Here is a 24,343-nt window from a genome sequence, read left to right as displayed (position 1 = left end):
GAGACGGCGAAATGCGGTTGCGCTGCTCCTGATGCTGTCCCATTGATGTCCCACTTTGCAGACGCCCATAAGTCTTCAAGTCATCATGCCAATAATGAACGGTTCTCTATCAGTTTGCTAAATTAAAAGATGAAAAAGACAAATCAAAAGCAAGCATGCACGTCCTGAGATAGAGCAAACCAATATGATTCATCACCTTTAGCTGAAATTGAATGGGTGGAAGGTACAGATACCCGTAAGGTCCGACGAAGCATGACCCTCCAGCACCATAAATTCCGCAACCGGACTGGGCAAAACGGTAGGCGCCATAGTTGTTGATAATAGCATACGGCGTCGTTAATAACGTTGAAGCGAACACAGGCGGTGGAGTGAAACCCTGAAAACCGAATCGCAATAAATAATGGTAACGAACGAACGGGAGAGAAAAGGGGAGAAGGGAGCGACGAAATGAACCTGCGGTGGGCTTGCAGGGAAAATTGAAGGGAGTTTGAATAATCGGGGAAAGAATGGAGATATCTGGGCCATGCAAGAAGTGGAGGAGAGTTGATGGAGGGGAACTGGGAGAGGAACAAGCCATGGCTGCATCTGGGGTGGAGATGGAGGATTGTGCCTGGTGAGGTCCGCCATGAGGTGGGGAAGATGAAGAGAAGAGAGAATCGAAGGAAAGGGAATTGAAGGAGTAATAAGTGTGGAGTGGAGTGTAGTGCAGAAAGAGAAGATTATATAAGGGTTTGGTGTGAAGATGACGTTCCCAGTTCTCTTCTCTCTTGCAAGAAGAAACCATGGGAAGCATCCTAGTCCTTGTTTGGACGTGGCCTTTGTTTATTGTTTTTTTCAAATCTCCTACCGCATGCCTCCCCCTTTTTCTTTCTTTTTTTCGAGAAAAATAACCAAACTGTCAGTTTCTATCTTGCTTTCTTCCTTTTTTGGTTACGCTTCTATGCCAAAACATGTGTTCGTGAGGCGGAAAAAAAGGGAAATTGATTCATATATGCGTATGTAGTATTTTCTCTTTTAAGTGTTTTGTCTTTTTGCACAAATGAACTCTCTCATGAGATCAAAAAACCTTCAAGGCTTCCAAGTTGAAACTGTTGTTGGTTGGTGCCAGGCTGCCAGTCATTTTTTTCCTTTTTTACTCAAAACAGTGCACTATAAAAATTACTACAATACTACCTACTATTCTAATTATAAGACTTTATTTGCAGACTATGAATGATGTTTTATAATTAGAATCGGAGATAGTATCATATAACCAAAAACATTAAAATAGGACAGTCAATTTCCGTAAGGCAATATTAGAAATTTAGAATTTAGAATCCCATTTCCTCGTATTTCTTTACTACACAAATATATTCAATGAGATGATAACTGTGGTAATTAAGCACCAAATAATAATTAATGTGACAAATAATCATTCTCCGGGTGCATTATTATAAAGCAATGTTCAGAATATTTATTTACTAGAAAAACACGTGTTTGTAATTTGTGATTATCTGGGGGCGGAGGAGTTTTGATTGGAATGAAGCATATGAAATCACGGAATTATATGGTGATCACGCTGTTGGTGCATGTACTTATTTAAAAAACAATTTAGTATAATTAATTTTGAAATGGAGATATTCACATTCCCAAGTAAGATGCAGGAACCTCGATAAAACAAGAGATATGGTCAGACATTGAGTTATCCATACTTTCCAAAACCCCCCACTCCAAGACCATTTAGGAGTTACTCTCCAATTTGAGAAATATAAATATCAATTTAATTTGTTTTTAGACATATTTTCTTAACTGAATTTTTTTAAAAAAAAAATCACTTTTAGTATCATGTCAGCTAACTAAGGCTTTGTTTGGTTCAATCAAAGGGAGGGAATGGAAGGTTAATTAAAGGGAGGGAAGTAGAAGTGAGGGAAGGTTTTGAGTGTTGTTTGGTTTGAGGGGAAAGGAGGGGAGGGGATGTTTCATGTTTAGTTCAGGAGGAAGGGGAGAAGAACTAATTATAAACAAATATGCCCTTTTTTTTTTGGGTTAGATTTCTTTATTATTTTATTATATTATTTATATCATAGATCAAAATAAATGCCAATCAAAGAAGTGAATTATAATCTTAAGCATATTATGTAAATTATATTTAAATTTATGCAACAAGCTTTAAAATATTCCATCCTTAATTAGATAATGTAGCAACCTCATGTGCTTTATTTCCAAAAACTAAAAATCCAAAGCTAATTTATATCCAAAGGAAAATATGGCAGCTGTAAAAAACTTCAAGTATCCATGGATGTATATATATGCGCGCGCGCTTGTGTATATACATGTGCATGTTGAAATTGTCATATGTTCAAACTTCAAAATCAAAAGAAAAAGTAGTCGACATGATTGGAAAACCATGAAAATTTTTTATTATACATATTAAATTGGAAAACATGGCATCTGAAATTAAATCAACATGTGGATATATATATATATATATATATATATATGGACACACAGACCAATACCAGCAAAAACAATGAATTGATGTTGTTGCACTGATTCATTCCTACACCTCATCTCTTCCTTCATACCAGCGAAAATATTAATCAGAATAAAAAATATGCAGGGAAAAAGAACTCCAACAATGAATTCAATGTCATATACAATTTCATGTTCAATATTATATGGGAAGTAAGAGGCTTTTAAAACCGCAAAGAATTATGGACGAAGGTATCACTCTAGCTTGCCTGAACGAAGATGTGGGAAGAGGTAGAAGCAGTTGGCAACACCAATGGCGGACAGGCTAGAGGAGCAGACGCCAAGCAAGTAATGGGAGAAAATTAGCAGCTGAAAAGAAAATAGAAGTAAAAAAAAGGGTTTTTTAATAAAAGGGTAAACTTGGTATATGTAAAAAATAATATGGATACTTTAGTCATAAGGAGGTATAATATTTCTTTCCCCTTCAAAAAACCCCAAATTTAGAGGGGAGCAAAAGGAGGAGAGGGGAACATTAAAGGGAAAATTTCACTGGAGGACCGCAGAAGACAATTAATTTCAAAGAGCCCCCAAAACTTTCTGAAACTTCACTGCAGGACCAAGGGGGCAAACTGATATTAATTCCACAAAGAAAATGACACTATTGCCCCTCATAATATTTATTGCAGGGTGACATGTAAATGGACTAATTTCAGTTGTAAATAAAGGTGTATATGTTGCAAATTGACTAGTCCCATTTGCAAATGAGTTCTCTCACACTTATTCACTTACAGGCACCTTTTTCAGGTGAATGAGGTGATATGTAAATGGACTAATTCTAATTGTAAATAAATGTATGTATGTTGCAAATTGACTAATTCCACTTGCAAATGGGCGCTCCCACACTTGTTCATTCACGGAGACCTTTTTCAGGTAAAGGAAGTGACATGTAAATGGACTAATTCCAGTTGTAAATAAATATATGTATGTTGCAAATTGTCTAATCCCACTTGCAAATGGGCTGTCCCACACTTGTTCACCCAAACACATTCTTCAGGTGAAGAAGGTAATATATAAATGGACTAATTTTAATTGTAAATATATCTATGCATGTTGTAAATTATCTAACCTCACTTGCAAATGGGTTCTCCCATACTTGTTCACATGAGGGGCAATAGGGTCATTTTCTTTGTGGAATTAATATCAGTTTGCCCCTTGGTCCTGCAGTGAAATTTCAGAAAGTTTTGGGAGCTTTTTGAAATTAATTATCTTCTGCGGTCCTACAGTGAAATTTCCCCAACATTAAAAGACAAAATTTTTTCCCTCCCCTCCCCTCTATTTTTCTGAACCAAATATAATTTTTCATTCCTGCCACTCCCCTTCCTTCCCCTCCCTTTAAAAACCTTCGAACCAAACAATGCCTAAAGGAAAAACTGACAGGACTTAGTCTAGTGGAAGGAGTTAATCTTGGCGAACTAAGGTTTAAATTCTCATCAGGAGATGTATTTAATGCCTAACAGTGCTTCCAAGATTTAAATCCCTACTAAAAAAAATACTTATATTTAATACCTAATAATATCTCAAATAAGAGATTAGTAGTGCTTGGGGGGAAAAAACTAACTAAAGGAAATATTGATCAAAACTGTCTACGCTGACGCTAGCATTTCGCCGCATTTTCTTGGAGGCGCAAAAATACTTCTTTCTGTGTTGACGCACGCAAACACCGCTTTTCTCCAACAGTAGTGGATATGTAGTAAAATTACTTTTGACAAAATGTAATTATATTTTTGTTATTCTAATTAAAAAAGATGAAGTTGATATATAATGAATTTTTTATAAATAAATTTCATAGTGACCCTAAGAGGTTAAATAATTTACTTGTTAAAATTTTGCAAATTTAGTGAATAACGCGCCTCTTGGCAGGGAGTTTTGTGCCATACTTAAGTTCCACCAAATTCATCAACAACTAATTGCTTCAATGACAAAGTGATTCAATACGTTTGGATGAGATTCTAAATTTAGAGAGTTTGGATACCTCCTCCAGTTAATTAAAAAAAATGTTCTTATATATAAGTTGAAAACTCTTTTTACATATTTATGATAATTTATCTCATGTTGAAAAATCACTTTTAAAAAACTAATTCAAATGTCTCTTAAACACATGGTGTAAATTACACAAAACAATAAAGAAAAAGCCTCCATACTCAGCATCATTAAATCGTTGCTGATATTAATTCCAGAAATGAATATATTGCTCTATTTCGGTGAGTTTTATGAATCTTATTATTTTTCATAATTAAAAAATGAAATCTAAAATAAGGTAAGAGATCTAATTGTGCGGTAGTGAAGGCATGGAATTCAGTGGCTGATGAATTGACTGATGATTTTTTTTTTTTGAAAAATTACAATAAGATTTCACATAAGACAATTAAATACAAGTCTCTTAAAATCAAATTAATTTGAAGTTTTAAGAGACCTTATTACGAAAGATTTTACTTTTTTAGTTACCTTATCTTTTTGTTTTCTTCTAAGTATGCATTAACAACTGAAAAGATAGTTATTAACAACTTAAAACCTAAAGATGAACAATTATCGTGGCAAGTATTAACAACTCATACATCATATTTTTGTAATGAGCTAAGAAAATATGTTGTTAATACTTATCATGATAATTGTTAATCGTTACGCTTTAAATTATTAACGATCGCTCTTCCAATTTTCAACACATACTTAAAAAAATAATTTAATAATTAAACAAGTAAAATGTCTTGCAATGAGATCTCTTGAAACTTCAAAACTTTTTTGCATTTAGTTCTCTGAATCTTATTGCAATTTTTCCTCTTTTTTTTTCTCAAGCCGTCTAGGCCATTAAGAATGGACAACTACCCCCGAATTGCAATAAAATGCATTTATTTTTCGTCAACACCCAAAGAAATAAAAGCAAGGAAAACAATGACTACTCAATAAAACATTTTCGCATCTCGACTTGCTCAGGGTCACAGTAAACAAACTTGAGTTGATTAAATTTGGCATTGCTGGTCAAAACAATAAAATAAAGCCTAAAATAATCATATGAAGATCTGAAGCAAAAACTGACAGAATCACTAGTAAAATGTGTGCCGTATACGGACGGATTGGCGTGCAAACCTATATCAGTTGGCCGTGAAATGTTAACTGCAAATTTGATGAAAAGTGGGGGCGGAAGTGGGGAAACAGAGTCATAACGATGAGTCTATGTGATTTAAAAGAGATAGCGGTGCTGGAGAGACTTTTGAAGAATCAGCTGATAAAATCAGATGCGTATCAGGAAGTTAAAACGTGTGCCAATTAACTTCCAAGATAAGCTCATAGATAACCTTAACAATCTCAATTGAAAGCATTCGGGGTTCTGTATGCATAAATCAAGACTATAATGAGCATCGTGTAATAATTGCAACATCCATAATTCCATAAAAGTAATTAAACTATGGCTTGGCGTATTCAATTTCTATGACTCCGTTTTGTTAGCTCTATACACTGAGAATGATCCAGTGCCGGTGTAACTTGATGCTAACGCCATTCCAACCGAAGTTGGCTGAGAGAATGCTAACTGAGAATGGTCAAGCACGAAACCCATGCAGAAACTTTTCCTGCCACCAATTCAACAATACCGGAGAGTTAGATACAAATAAGTTGACCATTAATTGAGGAATAACGATTGTTCAGCTCTAACTAAATATAAAGCTCTGCTTATATAATTTTCTATATTCGCTTTCTGGTATTGCAAGAATTCTTCAGTTTTGCGTAGCTCTTTCAGTTGAATACCATGCACCATTCAATTCGTTACTAGATCATGATTTACTCCTTCAGATCTAAATGTAAGACCCTTATATAAGAGTGTTACGTTTAGGACTGGAGGAATATTACATACAAATTAAGTTTCTGAAGTTATACTGAGTTACAAAATAAAAATCCAACGCAGTAGCCCGGAGATCATATGATATACCAACCAATCCCATACGCTGACAAATAATTATAGCTTCCTGTATGAAGACCCTTATGGATACTACAGTTCAGCTATAAATTAGACTAGACATTTTTGCAAGGCGACAAAGGCAAGAATCGACAATCATCAAATTGTTTAATTTACCTCACGGCATCTAGCAATTGGGTGGCAACGCCTTTTCTTCTGTTGGAGGAAGTCACCCAAATGGCTCTGATGCCGCAAACTGCAGTGACTGCTTTGTCATCACAGAATATTGCCCCACCATGTGTTGTGTACAATTCTGCAGATTCAGTCACTGAAGAGGTTCTCTTTTCCACTTCTCTTCGAAAAATTACATCCCCAAAATGTAGAGTGGTTGAAAATGAATTCGTTTCCTTCTTTCTGCTGCCATCGGAACTTCCAGCAACTGAGCAAGATATAACTTTGAACGCTTCTTTGATTGGTTCAGCAACAAGGCACCCGACAATCCTCTGCTGGGAAATGAAGAGATAAACCTGCAAATATAAGGACAACCAATTGATCTTAGGAACAGAACAAACAAAACAATATGGAAGTACTTTAGTAAACTAGTTTCATCAAATTACAGATGGGCTTGTTAAGCTAAACGAAATAGCCAAGCAAAGAGATAGCATATCAACCTTGCAGTATTGATGAATTATCCATCCAGTTCCAAGGTCAATTTCCATCATTTTCACAAACTCTTCAACCTGTCAGTAATGGCAACATTTTAATGAAAAGTTAATATCGGGTAACCACGCTTAAATGCAGAATTCCAACTTGAAAACATGAAGAATTCTTTGGAATTAGAAAAAAAATTACAAGGACCAGACCTTATTTTTCTGAGCTAAAGGGTCACTCTCCAAGACCAAAATGATTCGATCCCCTTTGACGTTAGGCATATGAACAACCCTTTCGTTAGTCCATCCCTGCATAATAAAGATAACCATCCAAATGATGTCCAGCCAAACATGTAAGCCTTGTTCAAGAAGAAAATTTTTCAGTGAACTTACTTTAAAAGAAAGCCCTCGAGTGTAAGTTTTGTGAAATTCTTTGTGCGCTTTCTCATCCTCTACATCACCCGGAGCAAATTTGACACCGCAAGTAGAACAATTGTGTAACAGGAAATCAGATTGACCACAATCTAGATGGAACTGAGCATAGCTTCTCTTCTTATTCTTGATAATTGTCCTTCCTGTTATAATGGATTCTGGTTTTGAGCACGATTCTACTGGTATGATTTTCTTTGCTTGGTGAATTTCCCCTGTATTGCCTTGGATTCTTTTTTGTCCCAAAAAAAAAAATAATAGACACATATCAGAAAGGGGAAAAAACTAATCCCCTGAGAAAAGTGCAATCCCTTCGGAAGAAAAATGTCTTGTTGGGTGTCTGAGAAAAGGAGAAACATATACATTTCTTCAAATTAAATAGCCGGAGTTTCTCAAAATTCCTAGTAACTAAAACAGATCCTGATAAACAAAAACGAATAAAACAATTTTGAAAATATAGAAGATGGAAATCGAGGACTCTATCAAGGGCGTACATTTTTGGAACGGAACGTCTTCGCTCGTAGGTATTGAAGATATGATGCTCTTTCTTCTCCCAGATTGCTAGTTCGTCATCGCCGCCGTCAATAACCGAGGCTGGGTCAATGGACTTTGGCGCATGAGCTGGAGATTTGAAGAAAGAGCTGATTTTGGACTGCATGGAGGCACCGGAGCCGGAGTCGAGCGGTTCCTCACTGATTTTTAATAATTTATTGAAATCCTTTTAATTTGGCGCCAAAATGGGCCCGGAACTAAGGCTGAATTTAACTTTTCCCGCTGATGGCCTTTTTTCCCTCCCGAAGGTAAAATTACGCCTCCCCTTGTGGGCTTTTAGGCTTTGCATCCTCCGCTGCAAGACTCTGTTGAACCGTATTTATGATCTTCGTCGCCCCGGTTTATTTTAGTTGGACTATAACTGTATATTTTGTATAGGTCAGAGTAAGAAAATATTTGTCTAGGTAAACATAGGGGGCTCAACCAAATTATTCAAAATCACTGTTGGGCGCACTGTGTGGTTCGTTTGATAAGCTTCGTCATGAGATTTAACATAGTAATCGGGTTCAACATATAAAATGATCATTTTAAAACAGAATAAAATCTTTAAAATTTAAAGTGACAAGTACTGTCTCAGATTCTAAATATAAAAATCATTTTGTAGACCGAAAATTGTGGTGAACCAGAATGATGAATTTAAGAGATACGTTTTCCGCTGGCAACAATTTTATGCAGTTACCCCTGGACTTCATTGACAACATTGAATTTGGAGTTGGTCAATATGTTCTTCTCGAAGCCCGCGAAGCGCGAACCACAACAACCATCGCTGGCCACACAAAAAAAAAACCTACAACCATCATATTGATACTAAAGGAGATTGTCATCATGCTACTAGATGCCTCGCTTAAAAGCTTCCAAACTTGTATGATGCTTAAACAAACAAGGATGCATCCACCAAAATAAGGTTTTTTTTTTTTTCCTCCAAAGAAACATTGCCGCGGGACGGACGGAGGCTTGGACAAAAGAACATAGATAAAACATATAACATTATTTATGCCACTCCACTCCACAAATCACGTTATATCTCGCAAATCAATTGGACAGTCGCTTACCCATGCATGTGCCAACCTTTTTGTTTTCTTTTTATTGGTCACAGATACACCAATCGTGTTCACTTTACGAAGTTTAACATTAAAAACGAAGGACAATGTCAGTCATTGACTAACAATCGGAGGGGGCTCATAAGCAAGAGCCACCGGAATTTGGGGCGAGACTACCTGCAACATGCCAGTAGCCAACCTCCTCGTCAAGTCCTCCACTTGAACCTTCACCACGTCCTTCCTCATCCCAATGTCAGCCGCATACCTGCTTGCACAGTACACCCCAACTGCTGTTGCCGCCATTCCATAAACGTTAGTCGTTACCAGACGAAGTGGTGTGGACAGGACAGCAGCTAGAGGTCCGCCTATAATGGAAACTGCTTGCCCGCTTTGCCCAATTCTTCCTTGATCAACAACAAGAAGCCCGGTTTTGCAATAGATTGCAAAATCTTCACAGTTGTTCTTGAAAACATTGTAGCAACCGAAGCCATTTTCAAGCAGATACTTTGCTCGGTGCACCACAATTTCATCTCGATCAGAGACTGCAAGCGTGCATGTTCCACCACGGGCTTTTGCAAGAAACACAGAAGGGCTGACAGCATACTCAAAGCGATACAAGACACCACCGGCCAAGAAGCAATTGAGGCATGAGCAAATAACCCCATGCACCTGTTGAGGTTGTGTACAAGTTTGGCATGGTTCTCGAGGTCTGGCCGGTCCTGAACTAACGAGAAGAAGATCCAGCACTGTACCAGTTCCTACTTCTTGTCCACGTCTAGTGAAGTGAACGACTTTGCCATCACCAATATATATGCCTGTCTAAGGAAAGAAACTGTCAAAATTAGCATCATGACCGACAAATGAAGCATAAATCAATCAACGTATGCAATCGAATTGATCATCAATAACCAAATGAACAAATAATATAAAGTATGAATTCCTCTCCTCTCACAAATAATATAAAGATGTGTGTGTGAAAATAGGTATAACGTAAATTAGTTCTTTTGCCACAGAGGGGAACAAAGCAATGCATCTTCTGATGTTAAGGGAAAGAAGAATCATTCTTCAAAATAGAGGGAAGGCCATCCAAGCCATTTGGCTCCCTCTTAGGAAATAGGTGGGCTATCTATCCTAATTCAAAATAAAAACATCAAGACCCTAAATGCCAATGAGGACACAACACGAGAGAAAGCAAGGAGATGTAACTGAACATATAAAAAAGGCAGATGACAGAAGAATTCTATGTACTATGTAAATGGAGTTCTTGAAATTATAACTTAACAGACGACGTGATGACCTGCACGTAGCACTTGTAAGTCTCCACCAGCTAGTATAACTAGTTATTAGCAGCATAGCAGCAAATCTAGTATAAAAGAGAAAAATGTTCCTGCTTTCTCGGACTCGCGGGCATATAGAAAGATGTACAATAAGGTAGGAGCACGAATAGCAGATCCTTGATCATGCAATTCATAGAACGAACTATTAGCATTTCCAATCTAACCAGTATCACAAATAATAAATAAAATCTCAAGATTTCCATAGCCAAGCCAACAGTTCCTCTGTTTAGTCTTTGAAAGGACTAAATACAGTTAGTAACCCAGTTTACTGTGGAAGTTGTTAGCTTGCTATTCTGAGTTACCCATATCAGAATCAGTTTGCAGTCTACATAAAAGCGTACAGTTAACTCGGTCGGGAATGACATGGATTATGGGGGTGTTTGGGAATTAGGAGAAGTGCTTTTTAAAAGCATTTTTTCACAAATCAAGGTAAACTCCCTCACATATTTACTTCTAAAATCACTTCTGAAACTATGATTTGGTTTTCATCCAAACACCTCCTATATCTTTCACTGCCTATCTTCTCGCATTTCCATTCTTTTCTTCCTTTCTCCGCCAGGCCGGAAGCCCTTCGACGGATAATGGATAGAAATCAGAATTCCCTTGCTAAAACGCAATTCTGTGATGTTCAAATTAAAACCGGGCAACGATAGGGGTACCATAAACAGGCATTGACACCCAAAAAGTCCCAAGCCCCAGTACGTCGTACAGCCTATTTTGTCTTCCTTTACACCATAATTTCTAAATAGCGTAACAGAACAAGCATGTCGACCGAAGAGAAATTAAACAAATAAAAAATTATGGGGAAAAAAAAGAGTAAAGAGATAAGAGATTGACAGAACCGTGATGGGCATAGATATACGCAGTCCTCCAAGAGTAGATGTGATCCCCAGGTTTCAGGCTTTCTCTAGAGACCCTGTTCGTCGGTAGTAGTTCATCGATTGTTTTTGTTATTAAAGAAAGGAAAAGAGGAAAGATACTTGTCAATGGAAATCAAAATTGCACATAGATTGTCGCAAATTTCGGGGAGCAGAAGAGATTCCAAACTCCGCTTAAAAAGAAAGCGTGGAACATAAAAAAGAAGTAGCGATTTATGAGGGGCAATAAGGATACCTGTTGGACAGAAGCCCCATTTCTGTTTCCTTCTCTAGCTTTCGAACCTGAAAAGGATTCAATTGGTTCCTAGTTCAAGGATATAAATGGGAGGGTAAGGAGCGACGGTGAAACTGATCGTCTGATGCAATAGATACCGCTCTCACCCCGCCCTGAGAAACCTTCGCGGTGAAGGAAGAGTTGATGGGCTGTTGGCCCATGAAAAATGGATGCTAAGTATTTTATCTCGCAGTTTATTGGTACTGTAATTCACTGATTCTTTGGTTTCTTTTAAACTAGAAATTTATCGCACAGGATAGCATATTTGAGTAAATTTATAATTAGACAATACTTATATTTAATTTGATATATTGAAATTATAATTAAGATATTATTTAAATTTAAAATTAATTATTAATTTTTTTATTTGAGCCTTCAATTGAAATCTCATTTAATTATATTGTTTCCCATTTAATTCAATATATTTAAATTTCAATCAAGATATTATTCAAATCTCATTAATAAAATATATTCAAATTGCACATTGTCATGCATGTCCGACCCATTTTTAAACGAATCAAGTATTACGAGATTTCAAGAATATAGTTAATTAATAGTTGATTGATTGTTTAATTTTTTAAAAATTATTTTGAACATTTTTAGATTCATTATTTTATTTCGTCGTTTTTATGCCGTCACTTAAGTAGCAATATAGCATCATCCAACCTGGCCTGGCTTTTGTTGCTACTATTAAACTCATCCGCCGCCCGCTTTTCTTCAAGAAATGAAGAAAGAGCACGTTACGGGAAAATTACTTAAAAGTAAAACCACCTTTTCATTACAGTCCACGAAAATATGAACAGTGAATATCAGATAAATTAAATCACCCAATAGTGGAAAGTAGGGGTGCACATGGGCAAGGCTGGGCAGGGCAGAGCCCCTGCCCGATGCCCTGCCCGAAGTAAGAGCGGGCTACAAATTGCAGCCCGGTGCCCGGCCCTGCCCGTAGAAGCCCTAACCATTTTGGGCAGGGCATGGGCAGGGCTGGGCAGGGCGGGCTTCGTTGCCCAAAGAGTGATGCCCTGCCCTCATATCATGGGAAAAAGAATTCTATACACACCTAAAAATTACATTTTATAATTCTACATTTTAACACATTAAAATCATCTAAAAATAATTCAAAACAAGTGAAGTCATCCAGAAATCATTCAAAACATATCTTAACAATTATCCAATTAAATAACATCAATAATGCATTTCAAGCAAGACAATCTCAATATTATAACTGAAGCTTTGAAGTTCAAAAGGCATCACTCTCCACAATTTCCACAAAAAAATAGAACACCTGAAAAAATACAAATAAAAGTAATTATAACTTTAACATATTAGAAACAAAACAATTATAAAAAAATGTACTTCTAAATTCTAAAGAATGAATAGATGCACCTTACCAACTTAGCCAATCACGCTTATAAAATGACCCTTCAACCACCAATAGCCATTCAATTCTCTCCTCCAGATGTAGCAACACCTAGGAAAGAAAATCAAAGAATAATTACATACCAAATTATGAAGTAATATATGGTGAACACTTTACTCTTCAATGAATCCAAAAGGTGTAAAGCTGTTTCAGTTTTGGTATGATTGTTAATTGATTTAAGCTAAGAAATAAAAGCAACATATATATATATATACCTTTTAATTATTGAGGCTATATGAATTGAACAAAGATAATCCTGGACAAATTAATTAAAAGGTATACCTCCGCAAAGGTTGAACAAATTAATGAGCTACAATAATACTTTACTATAACAATATAGCAAAATTAGGTGTTCCTTGAAGCCAAGGGTGATTATTATTGAATTCTCATACCATAATTAATCTCCTTAAAAATTGGTCATATCTTCCGTATTTGGGTCTAATAAAAAGGAATGGCCAAAATAGCAAGGCGTCCAATAGTATCAAAACAAAACACATCAAACTGCTAGCTGCCTAAAGAATAATCCTGATGGGTGATGGCACAAATTAATGTCTATTCATTTTTTGGTCTACCTTTACGAAACCGCTAGCTAAGAAGCAATGTCTTCATTATCAAATTTCCAAGCTTATTCATGTTCCCACCATTGCTTATCAGATTATTTAATCAGAGCAACAAACTAATTAAGTAATTAATCAGTGCATCATACATTCATACTTAATTCATTTCCTTGGATCGATTAAGACGGCAGCCCAAAAGTATAAGTTAGACACAGCCATATAAAGTAGTTATTTTAGTAACTTCATGCGAATTAAATTATTGCAGATTCACTTAACTAATATATCAGATAGCCTCAATAACATGCACACCAAACATGAAACACGGATAGAAAATGGGTGGGAGAGACTAACTAACAGAGTTGGAGGCTGCCTTGCTGTGAGTTGCTTCGCTGGTCAGTGGCGCTGCTTCACTGGTCGGTGGTCGCTGCTTCGCTGGTCAGTGGAGGAAGATGAAGTGGAGCTGGTTGGTAGTCGTTGCTTCCGGTAGACCGTGACACGGTGACAGGCAGAGGGAGACTGAGAGACAGAGGGAGAGCGAGAGGGAGACTGAGAGACTGAGAGGGAAGAGCCGAAGAGGGAGATTGGGAGAGGTAGAACTCGACACGGCGACAGGCGAGACTAAGAGAGTGAGACGGAGATTGAGAGTGGGACTTCGTTCGCAAGGGGTTGGCGGCTGCTGCTTGGCTAGGGCTGGTCGAGTGGTGAGTGGCGTGCCTGAGCTGAGTGAGAGTGTAAGTGGTCGCTGGCTGCCGCTATGATTGGTATTTTGGAAGACAAAAAAAAATTAAAAAATAAAAATAAAAAGTAATGTGTCTCGGGCAGGGCAGGGCACCCTGCCCGAAGCCCGGCCCTGCCCGTGATATGCCCTGCCCAAAAGTTTTTTTTTTTTTCGGGCTTCAATTTTTCGGGCCGGGCTGGGCTTTTTTTTCCCGGGCTTGGGCGGGCGCACCGGGCGGACGGGCATCGTGAACACCCCTAGTGGAAAGGTGTCTAGATCTATAGTTGTAATTAACAGATCACGGATGCTGGTAAAAAAAAACAGATAATGGATTCATCAAACCTTCGGGTATTTATTGTTTTAACCATAAAAATCAAATCAGCTCAGGTTGGGTAGATGATTTTGAACACGACGTTCCAATTGTTATCCTTGGACGAAATTAATCACATCCCACTAATGACGTGGTAATTGAATAGTACTCTACTACTCTTATGAGAGAAAGGGAGAGAACTTCATTGTTATTATTATTTTTTGTTTGCCAGCGAATGGGCTGGGGCCCTTTTGTGTTCCCTCCCTGAAGTGAAAATCATCCAACTAGCCTCCTCCTCCGCTCTCTCTTTTTTTCTTCTTGTTCCCCCTCGGAGGCTCAGAGTATAGCTAATTTATATCTGTAGTTCTGTATGCAGTAGTCCTGTGATCTTGAGTTTTCAAATAAATGTATTAATACCACCATATAGTAAATTCATATCATAGCAAATCATATTATAATTTTTATAAAAATTAAGTGCAAATAGTGTAAGTACAAAAAATAACATCTTTATGGAGGTCACTATAAAATACGGGTGCATGGTAATAGCAACTTTTTTCATGTTTGAAAACTTAATAATAAATATTTTTCCGCTTATAATATTCTATGTGTATATTGCTTCCGCTTATTTATGATTGTCTCCTGAATTAAATATTTTAAATGCTTTTCTTAAAAATTTAGATATTTATCGTATTCTCATTTTGTATTTGATTAAAAAAAACTATAAAAACGTAATCTAATTATTAGGCATGTCAGGAAGAAATACATGAGTCAAACATTCCGATTTTTCAAGAAGTCGAACTCCTCTTGATATCGAAATGCCTGCAGCTAAACACCAAATTAACTCCTTGAAAAAAAAACACCAAATGAACTCTGCATTTGGTTCCTCTATATCCGGGACAAGTGGCAAGCAAAATGCTCAGTTATTCATACAAGGAAATAAAATTTTGAACAGCATTTGGCCAAAAAAAGAAAAACTTGCATCAGTATACTCCAATTCTTATTCCATCCCAAGTTGCCAGATTTGTTATCGAATAAAAAATGGTTTGGGGAAGCAAAATTTACGCATTACATATTGCGTCATGCGAGCCTTTTCAATTCCGACTCAACTTTTGCTTCTTCATGCGTGCGGTGCACGTGAGACTTAATCATTACTCTTAGGTTGCGTTTGGTACGAAGCATTGAAAATGAGGGATTGGGACTGAGATTACAAGTGAAAAAATCTATCAAGAGAGTGTTTAGTATAGAAGATTGTTTGATATATGAGATTAGCCAAAGCCATGTATGTGGGATTGGAGAATACCATGGGGGGAAGTGGTATTCCCCAATCCCACCTTTATGGGTTTACCTAATCCCCTATAACAAATAATTACTCATGCTAAGTATTATTTTAATGATTTTTTCAATTACAATTTCAATCCCAATCCTTTATTTTCAATGCTTCCTACCAAACGGGACCTTAGGACCATTTTATAGTATAAATTATATTACAAAATAAATCTTGTATTCAGGATCGGATGGAAGTAACTAATAACCTTGTATGTACACTGAAAAGCTGGTGCATAACATATATATATATATAAATAGTGTGTGTGTGTTGTTACAGACTTCCAGCATGTGATTCCCATGCTGGACTGTTTACTGCTGTGTTAAGTAATTAGGTTTAAGGTCGAAGGTCTCACACTACTGGAATCTTCCTGTTTTGCCTGTCTTTAAACTTCAATCTCAGCAACCCCATGCTTGCTCTGCTTCACTTCACTCTATACCCATCTCCTCCCCATATTATATTATATATTCATCTCTTACTGCTACCAAATGCATGCATGTCCCAGGATATATATATATTTATATATATATATTCCACTATATATCCTTTTACCCACACACACACACACACACATGCCCGGATAATGTTTAAACGCATGTCTCATCCACTCAACCAGCTGTCGCTCTTGTTACTCTGTAATTATTCCGAAATTTTGGAATTATAATCGACGTAAGCTTCATTATTCATGACGATCCTTGATTAACTCGACAGGTCTGTCTCGTGTTCATAGTATTAGCTATTAAAGGTCAAGCTGTAAGCCTATAAGTCTAACGGTGAGCATGTTCTTTATAGGTTCGTCTTCCTAAGCTTGAATAGTTGCAAAAGGAAGCAAGTCAAGCCAGTCTAGGTTCATCTTCTGATTGACTCGTCATGCATGTATTCTTTAAGTTTATCCCGTTTGCTTGCTAATTGATGTCACATTGGTTATAGACGTGTTATTTTATTCAGATTTCAGATCCAAGTGATTTGGCAGCAGTGGCTTGTCAGCTTTTTCACCTTTTGGCTCTGCACACTGTCGTCTACCGCGTCTTTGTGTTGGCACATTCAGTCATTCACTTTTAAAAGATACCTTGAGACTTGAGTCTTATACTCTCACTACTCTTCCTTTTCTGAGACATTAAAAAAAGATACAAGGGTTCAATTTTTGTTTTTGGTTGAAAGTGATGAGAATATATTTAAGAATACAATAGAAGGAAGGGAAGAAGTTGAGAAAGCTTCTCCCTTGGAGTATTTCAGATCCCAGAGTACAAAAGATATAAGATGGAGTTAGACACTATTTCACTAAACGTCACTAATGACAGAAAAAAAAGTGTCGAGTGAAGATTACAAGTCCCTCCAAGTCAACAATAATTATTTACATGCAGTCGGCTGAGCTTCCTTTGGCTCTTCTATGGTAATTTCCACATGGCCGGCGCCGCCAGTTTCCCCAACAGGTTTTATGATTCCTCGATGAAGAAGGTGTGGCTTCTCCGCTGAGACCGAGAAATCGGGTTTTATAGTCCTGAAATGGGCTAAATGAGAAAGCTCGGAAACAGAGTCATGGATTTTCTCCACGCACTTGGTGATTTCTATTAGTATGGATGCGACTGTGGCCACTGGTATAATAGTTATGAGCTCCTCATCTTCCAACGAAGTGGTTTCCAGTGCAATTTTCAGATCCCTGATTGCGTCTTTAGAGTTCTCCAGATGAGGCTTTGCATCGCATGGGTCTGTCATTGTTTGGATGGATGACGATAATGCTTTCAGTGCCTTGCTGGCTTCCGAGCATAACTTCATGCACGATTCTTGAACACTACCTTTGAATTCCAAAGAAACCTGCATTGAGCCAAACACATGTTATTAGCATCTAGTCAACGGAGTTTAAGATAAAATAATACTACAAAATATCGGAAAACATGAAAAGAGTATTAAAATGACGTCTTATATACTTGGATTTCAGGGTTAAGGTAACGATCGAGAGATTCAATCTTGCAAGCACATTCTCGAGCAAGCGCCCCGATCTTAACATATTGTTTCCAAGGATGACAAAGGCGAAAGCGGCCATGTCCTGGTTCCCACCACGCGAAATTTGCCTGTGGGTCGTACAGATGATGAAGATATTACAATATATGATCATCGACTTCAAAATGAAAATATTTTACAAATCCAATCAAGAAGAAAGACTCGTACTCACCAATGACTCTTCGCTTGCTTTGGAATTAAGGACGCTTCTATATCCCTGAAGAACTGACTTATCGGGATTCTCTTTACCCTCGGAGCATTCAAAATACACACATTCAAATCCTATAAACATATGGCTTACAGATGTTAGACGGTATAAATAAAGAACGGGAAAGCTTATACGAGGTCTCGGATTGCTAGTATACCCTGGAGGAAATTGGCAAGCTTTTCTAAGTTGGAAGCAATCAAATTGTGAAGGTCTTTGCCTGCCCACACTGGAAAAACGAATAAGGAGATGAGCATGCAAGTTGCTCCCCCAATTAAAATTGTTAAGAGTCTTTGATACGCAAGCTCGAAAATATTTTCAACCCTTTGGCCCGACACAGCGACCAAACTGAATGTCAATATAAATATCAACACCCCGTAATCATATTTTGCCTTGATCTTAGGAAAGAATCTGGAAAACGTTGACCCTGCGGCTACAAACATATAATTAAACAACACTGTTCAATTAGCATCCTCGAGTGTTCCCAATTACTTCATATCATATGTAAATGCTCTGGCCTCAAAATCAATGCATGCAGAGACAAAAGTACGTACCAAGAATGAAAACGAGGGTCCCAAGGACAAAAGGTTTTCCGCTTTCGCCAGAACAAGTAGCCAAGTGTTGACCTCCGACCCCTAAAGCACCGGCCAATAGGGTAGCAAATCCTCTGTTCATACCTTTGCTGAGAGTGGCACCTGAACAAGAACAAAATCATAGGCATTTTATATTTGTGAACTTTTCAATGAATATACTTATTTGACGGCATGAAGGCGATGATGACGGCAACATTATTAATTATTACCTACGGTGAATTCAAATACGACGACCACAGTGAGGACGGCCCAAATTCCAGCAACTCCAAACTCATCGTAAAGGGACCTGATGTAGTATAACAAGGAAACTAATGTGAGAGCCATGCCCATTTTTAACGAGTGAATTACTCGCCTGGGGTCAGCTTGCGCAGTCTTCTTTATGTTGCTCGCGACGTTCAAAAACTTGGATTTGGATTTCTCAGGCAAGGACTTGAGGTAACCCCACCAACGACCACAAACTCCACGTTCGTTAGCTTGCGTTGACGACTCAATATCCATGGCTTGCTAGTGAGTGCAGCACCTTGTAAAAGACAGCCAAGGGACACAGATCACCAGTCTGTACTGGATAGAAAGTAGAGACTGTTCAGATGCTCCAGTGACAAAAGCCCTTCTTTGCTCAAATTTATAGAAACAAAAAGTTGGTCATAGATTCCTTCTACTTTTAGTTTTTATTTTAATGCGACATCATATGTATTAAAATTTAAAATTATGTCTGACTAAGCTTTTTTGTTTTTTTCAATACTATGCACAGAGGCAATTCTTTATAGTTGTAAGTACAGGAGCCCATGACTCTGAAGCTTTATGAATTCACCCCACTGAGATCGATCAGAATGAAATGGCGTGCACCCCTCCCCTCCCCCCCCCCCCCCGTTTTTTTCTTTTTTCCCGCTGTGAGGGAATGGGTGTGTGGATTGACACACAATAGTGGGGTTAAGCTTCCACTTCCTGTGACCAAAAAAAAAAAAGGCTTTCACTTCCAATCTACAAGCATATACCCAATAGTACTAATAGATTCTATGATGCAGTCAAATTATTTTTATTGTTTTTACCGCATCCCATCTATAAATTCTATTACGTATATTGACAGGTGTGACTAGTGTGTGTAACGTTTTTTGTTTTGTTTTTGGTTATGCTGCTGGCTACCAGTTGTTCACAGTGCTGTTGTCTCCATTTAAATTTAATTTATTATTTGGAAGTCAAGAACATATGGTTTTGATTCTACGGGTGTACTCCTTCAAGCGTACCAAAGAAGTCGCCTCTTTTTCTCCCTTTTGTGATATAACAAAATTTTTGCTCTTAACCCAACCAAGGAAAAAAAAAAAAAAAAAAGAGGGAAGGCAGGAAGAAAGTCTTGTGCTAGTACTGTATAAGTCATACAGCATGACTCTGAAGATGAAAAGAAAAAACCTTGAACTACCAGAAGGGCTATGTGATGAGGATCCAAAGAACCTTGAAATAAAGAATATTTGATTTGTTGGACTAAATGGACAAATAAGCAAAAGAGGGTAAGCTGAGTACTGGTATGAGGGTGTGTAGCGTTGTGGGCCAATCAACTCTCTTTATAAGCTGACTTTGAGTTCGTCAGTGACTTTTAATGGTGATGTCAACCTATGTTTATATGCAAGAGCATCTATCACCCAAGGATCTCATCATCAGCTTCCTGTGTCAATTTTGCATAGCTCAATACCTTATTACAACCAAACCAAGCTCAAAAAACACACTAATTGTACTCCACGAATTCAAATTTTTAAGAAGATTCAATTTGCACCATGTTCATGAACCTGGTATGTATATTAATTTAATTATGCATGCATAGAAAACGAGACGATCGAGAAATTAACCACAAAATGAGAAAAGGAATGAGTCAGAACCCAACTATCACTTGAGACAAATGCACTTCTCCATAACGTCTTCAATAAAATACGAAGAAAAGTTGAAAGCAGCACAATTGCACTGAAATCACATATATAAGCAGAAGAAAAGAAATGAGAAAAGGGGAAACAGGAGGAATATAAGTAGAACAAGCTATATTAAGTAGTTGACGGTAACCCATCTACATTGTTAATATAATATTTCATTTCACTCGTTGGTAATGATCTGAACAACCTGAATTCGTTGTTTATTGCCCCAGTCAGCTGCCACTATGGTATATGTGGTAGGATCTGACTCGATCATATGCTTTCACTATATTATGTCCCTGTAAAAGGTCCACTGAAGAGTCTTTTCTTCTTGTGTGTGTGATGTAACATAAAAATTTCATCGTGTTGATGACTTACTAATATTTCTATTCCTCAACTCACGTTAAACTCTAGCTTTAGCAGAAAACAGGGCAGTGTTATAAACAAACTTGCATAAGTGGCAAGGCTACAGCCAGGGAGGGGGTCCGAAAACGTACACGTCTTTGATTTCGGCTTCCATTAAAATCAATGATGGACTTGTGGTTTGATTAATTTAGACAGATTGAGAAAGCCAAAAAATTACTTAATTATAACATATATTCTGAAAATACTATTATGCATTATTATATTATATATTATATATTAGTTTATAAAATAGATTAATTACTTTTAAAAAATGATAAATATAAATGTTTTAAAGTAATTTATTTAACTTTCTTAATTCTCCTATAAATTAGTTAGGAGGTAGCACACAACTTTGATTTTCCTTTAGTTAACAGTGCGTGCTTGGAATATAATACACACACACGTATGCCCATCATCGCTGAATTTAATCCACCTTCAGGCCGGCCATCTTTCTCACGTCTCTGCGTCGGACGTGGGCGGAATTATAGTTGTAGGCTTATGGCGCTCGCTCAAAACAGAAACTTCACGCGATATCCGACCAGTTTCTAACTCCTGGTACGTTTTCAATAAGACTGTTTTGGGAGGACCCAGATTCTTTTGTGCTGAAAAGGGGCAAAATTGTACTGCCTCCACCCCCTCACATGGGACACCTACCTTGTGGAAGAAATTAATGGTCTCATATGTGGATCACTTGAGCTAGGTTATTGATTTTTTTCAATATTATTCCTATTATAATTTATTAGGAGGAGACTTTAAATCTAGCATTATAATATTTTCGATTATCTTTTTTTCAAATAGGAGTGGATTTGGAAAAAAAAATTTTCAGACAAAGTAAATGATTCAATTATTTTTTTTAAAAAAACAGTTATAGCAAGGCAGTGGAAGCGAATTACAATAAGAACAGAAAAACAATAGATACTTCATAGACTGGCCCCATCAAAAAGTGCCTGTAAGCAACGCATCTCTAAGCCTGAGGAGCGACTTGGCCTTTTTGAACTGAGAAATACGGCAGGGTTGATCCACGCGAAGTCGCTTCGGCGTTAATCTACGGTCAAGCCGAAGCTAGACGGGGGGCTTTTTGCCAACGGCATTGTTCTCTCTAAGGTGCTGGCAAATCATCAGTTTAAACCACCACATTTATGCTGGCCATTATTTTTTCAAATGTAAATAAAAGAAGTATTATTAACTTTTTAAAAAAAAAAATTCCAACGTAGGCTTTAATTTTAATCGCATGTGTTGGACCAAAATGGACTATCAGCCCAAAAATCATTCTTGAAATGGACGCCCATAAGCCTTTGAACCCAAGAACTGTTTTTCGTCATCATGAATCCATGGACTAGTAGGCCTGTCAGGTTCTTTCCTTTTAACGACTTCGACTTTCTAATTTTGTCCCCAGTGAAACTTTTTTTTGGGGGGAGGGGGGGAGAGGGTGTTGGGTTGTGTGTTGGTTTGTAAACCAGGCCGATTTATCTGGGAGTAAGTTACCAATGACACTGGATTTTCTTACCGAGCACAAACGGGATGGATGATAAATTAATAATTTGAGTAGTCATAAGTTATTTGAAGGGGGAAAAAATAAAAAAAAAATGGAAAATTTTGGAGACAATGCATGTGTGTTGCGTAAGCACAATAATAAGAAACAGAAAGAAAGAAGGAGGGGAAAAGCAACGAACGTTAGAAAAACCAAATCAGTATCATTCATAAGTTATTTGGCTTCCTGCAAATTCATAACAACATATATAGATGTAACGACTCAAAACTTACTTTGATAGGATGATGATCCAGTTATAGATTCATACTCATTCCCATCTGTCACACATGCTAAATTTGTCTGAAGCAATGACTAAAGAGACGCTCCATCATTGTGAAGTTCATGGGTTTTGCCCTGTGCGGCCTTTCACATAAAAAGAGCTAACGAGGCTTGTGCAAATTCAGGTTTATTGTTGTAATTAAGATTTGGTTTTAATCCAATCCTCCTGGATTAATTGATAAATTTATTGGTAAGCAAAAAGTGCTCGACCCAAATTATCCTACTCACTCTTCTTCTTTTACTTTCATCTAAAGCCATTCCGGTACTGCATTATCCCAATGGACCTTCCCTGCGCCGTATAATTCAGTGAAAAAGCAGCTACTGCAACTTAATCAACAGCGAAATGAATCCCAGTGATTAAATTTCCTGATTTATGACATGGGAGTATTTGGGAATTGAAGGTGAGAGAGCAAAAGGGGAAAGAGGCAAATGATTTGTTGGAAAGGAGCTGCTTGTGAGGACATGTAGGATACTAGTGTCCTAATTTGTACATGGGAATCTCATCATTGTGGGACAATCACAGAGACAGTGGCATGAATATAGAGGAACACAAGAGGCCCCATCCCTCTCCATTATTGGCTGCCCTCGGCCCAACCATTCTATTCCTCTCCATCTCTCTTTTCAGTTTTCACTCTTTCAATTCCCTCCCCATTTCAATTTTATACCCCTCCCTCCATCACCAAAAGTGGAAGCCCCAATAATAAACACACCCACCGAACCTATCCTCTCTTCCACAAAACAAAATATCTACGCATGATGACTTTATTCAACATCTTACACATTAATCACGTACCTCGTAAATTTTGATTATATATATAAATATATATATCAATTCTGCAGCATGCCAGAATACCAATAAATTAATTAACCCGGGGATCGAACAAAAGGAACTTCAGAGGGTGATCATGAATCGTAGGAAAACGACCCACTACCATCAGAACAAAAACGACCCGTCCATTGTGCTTGAATGGCAGATCTTGTTAGTGAAGTTCGCTACGTGGTACTTTGAAGGAATAAGGTGAGTTGCTTATATATTAAACGAGGGACTTGGAATTGTACTTACTTTTTGAGGCACTACGGCTTTAAAAAAAAAAAAAAAACTTCATTTATTCCCTAAAACAAAGATGCCAGAGACACATGAATCAAATAAAACAGAACAAAGCTAAAAGAGCAAAGTCCATTTAATATTTGATTATATTTTCGCGAATCTTTGCCACAATATCGCGAACAAGGTATCGCATGCCCTTGTCAGGCCAATAAATCACAATTTGATTGAGTTAAAAAAGCCTTTCTGTTCATTAGCCTCGTAATGCTGGGAGATCTGTTTTACATAATACAAAGACATAAAGCAAGTGTGTCACTCAAGTATCTTTCATGCGCCATCACTTTCTTATACTCCCCAGTTCTTTATAATATTAATACACCTCCTTAAGAAATTGATGTTAGTGCCATCTATCATTTCACTAAGAAAACATTTTTTATTGCTCCGAGTTTTTTTTCTTAGGATATCTTCTCCAACGTCACCATCTATTGCTTTCATAT

At 37.3% G+C, this 24,343-nt stretch overlaps 3 protein-coding genes across 4 annotated transcripts; all 3 read right to left on the bottom strand.

Moving 5' to 3' along the window:
- Nucleotides 1-5,818: 5,818 nt before the first annotated feature.
- Nucleotides 5,819-8,193, bottom strand: LOC114740867 (protein CHROMOSOME TRANSMISSION FIDELITY 7). Its single transcript, XM_028929112.1, has 6 exons — nucleotides 7,974-8,193; nucleotides 7,444-7,711; nucleotides 7,264-7,359; nucleotides 7,072-7,140; nucleotides 6,578-6,927; nucleotides 5,819-6,077 (listed from the first exon to the last, which is right to left on the bottom strand). Exons 1-6 carry the CDS (start codon nucleotides 8,135-8,137, stop codon nucleotides 5,936-5,938), a joined length of 1,089 nt encoding a protein of 362 aa, XP_028784945.1. The 5' UTR covers nucleotides 8,138-8,193; the 3' UTR covers nucleotides 5,819-5,935.
- Nucleotides 8,194-8,985: 792 nt separating this feature from the next.
- On the bottom strand, nucleotides 8,986-11,636 carry LOC114740730 (uncharacterized). 2 transcript variants are annotated; one of them, XM_028928933.1, is made up of 3 exons: nucleotides 11,522-11,636; nucleotides 11,251-11,324; nucleotides 8,986-9,886 (listed from the first exon to the last, which is right to left on the bottom strand). In XM_028928933.1, the coding sequence occupies exons 1-3, from the start codon at nucleotides 11,539-11,541 to the stop codon at nucleotides 9,186-9,188; spliced, it is 795 nt and encodes a 264-aa protein (XP_028784766.1). In that variant the 5' UTR covers nucleotides 11,542-11,636; the 3' UTR covers nucleotides 8,986-9,185. The 2 variants fall into 2 exon arrangements, with proteins under 2 accessions (XP_028784766.1, XP_028784767.1); XM_028928934.1 differs by lacking the exon at nucleotides 11,522-11,636 and having other exon boundaries at nucleotides 8,986-9,890; nucleotides 11,251-11,321.
- A 5,603-nt stretch (nucleotides 11,637-17,239) lies between these two features.
- Nucleotides 17,240-19,186, bottom strand: LOC114740823 (aluminum-activated malate transporter 8-like). The gene is made up of 6 exons (XM_028929071.1): nucleotides 18,898-19,186; nucleotides 18,650-18,790; nucleotides 18,256-18,528; nucleotides 18,063-18,172; nucleotides 17,818-17,961; nucleotides 17,240-17,704 (listed from the first exon to the last, which is right to left on the bottom strand). The coding sequence occupies exons 1-6, from the start codon at nucleotides 19,184-19,186 to the stop codon at nucleotides 17,240-17,242; spliced, it is 1,422 nt and encodes a 473-aa protein (XP_028784904.1).
- Nucleotides 19,187-24,343: the final 5,157 nt, after the last annotated feature.

Source organism: Neltuma alba, unplaced genomic scaffold (genome assembly GCF_004799145.2).
Source record: "Neltuma alba isolate B1F8T4 unplaced genomic scaffold, ASM479914v2 tig00003187_pilon, whole genome shotgun sequence".
Lineage (NCBI taxonomy): Eukaryota > Viridiplantae > Streptophyta > Magnoliopsida > Fabales > Fabaceae > Neltuma > Neltuma alba.
The sequence above is the reverse complement of the archived record's forward strand: the minus strand, read 5'-3'. Positions and strand labels throughout refer to the sequence as shown.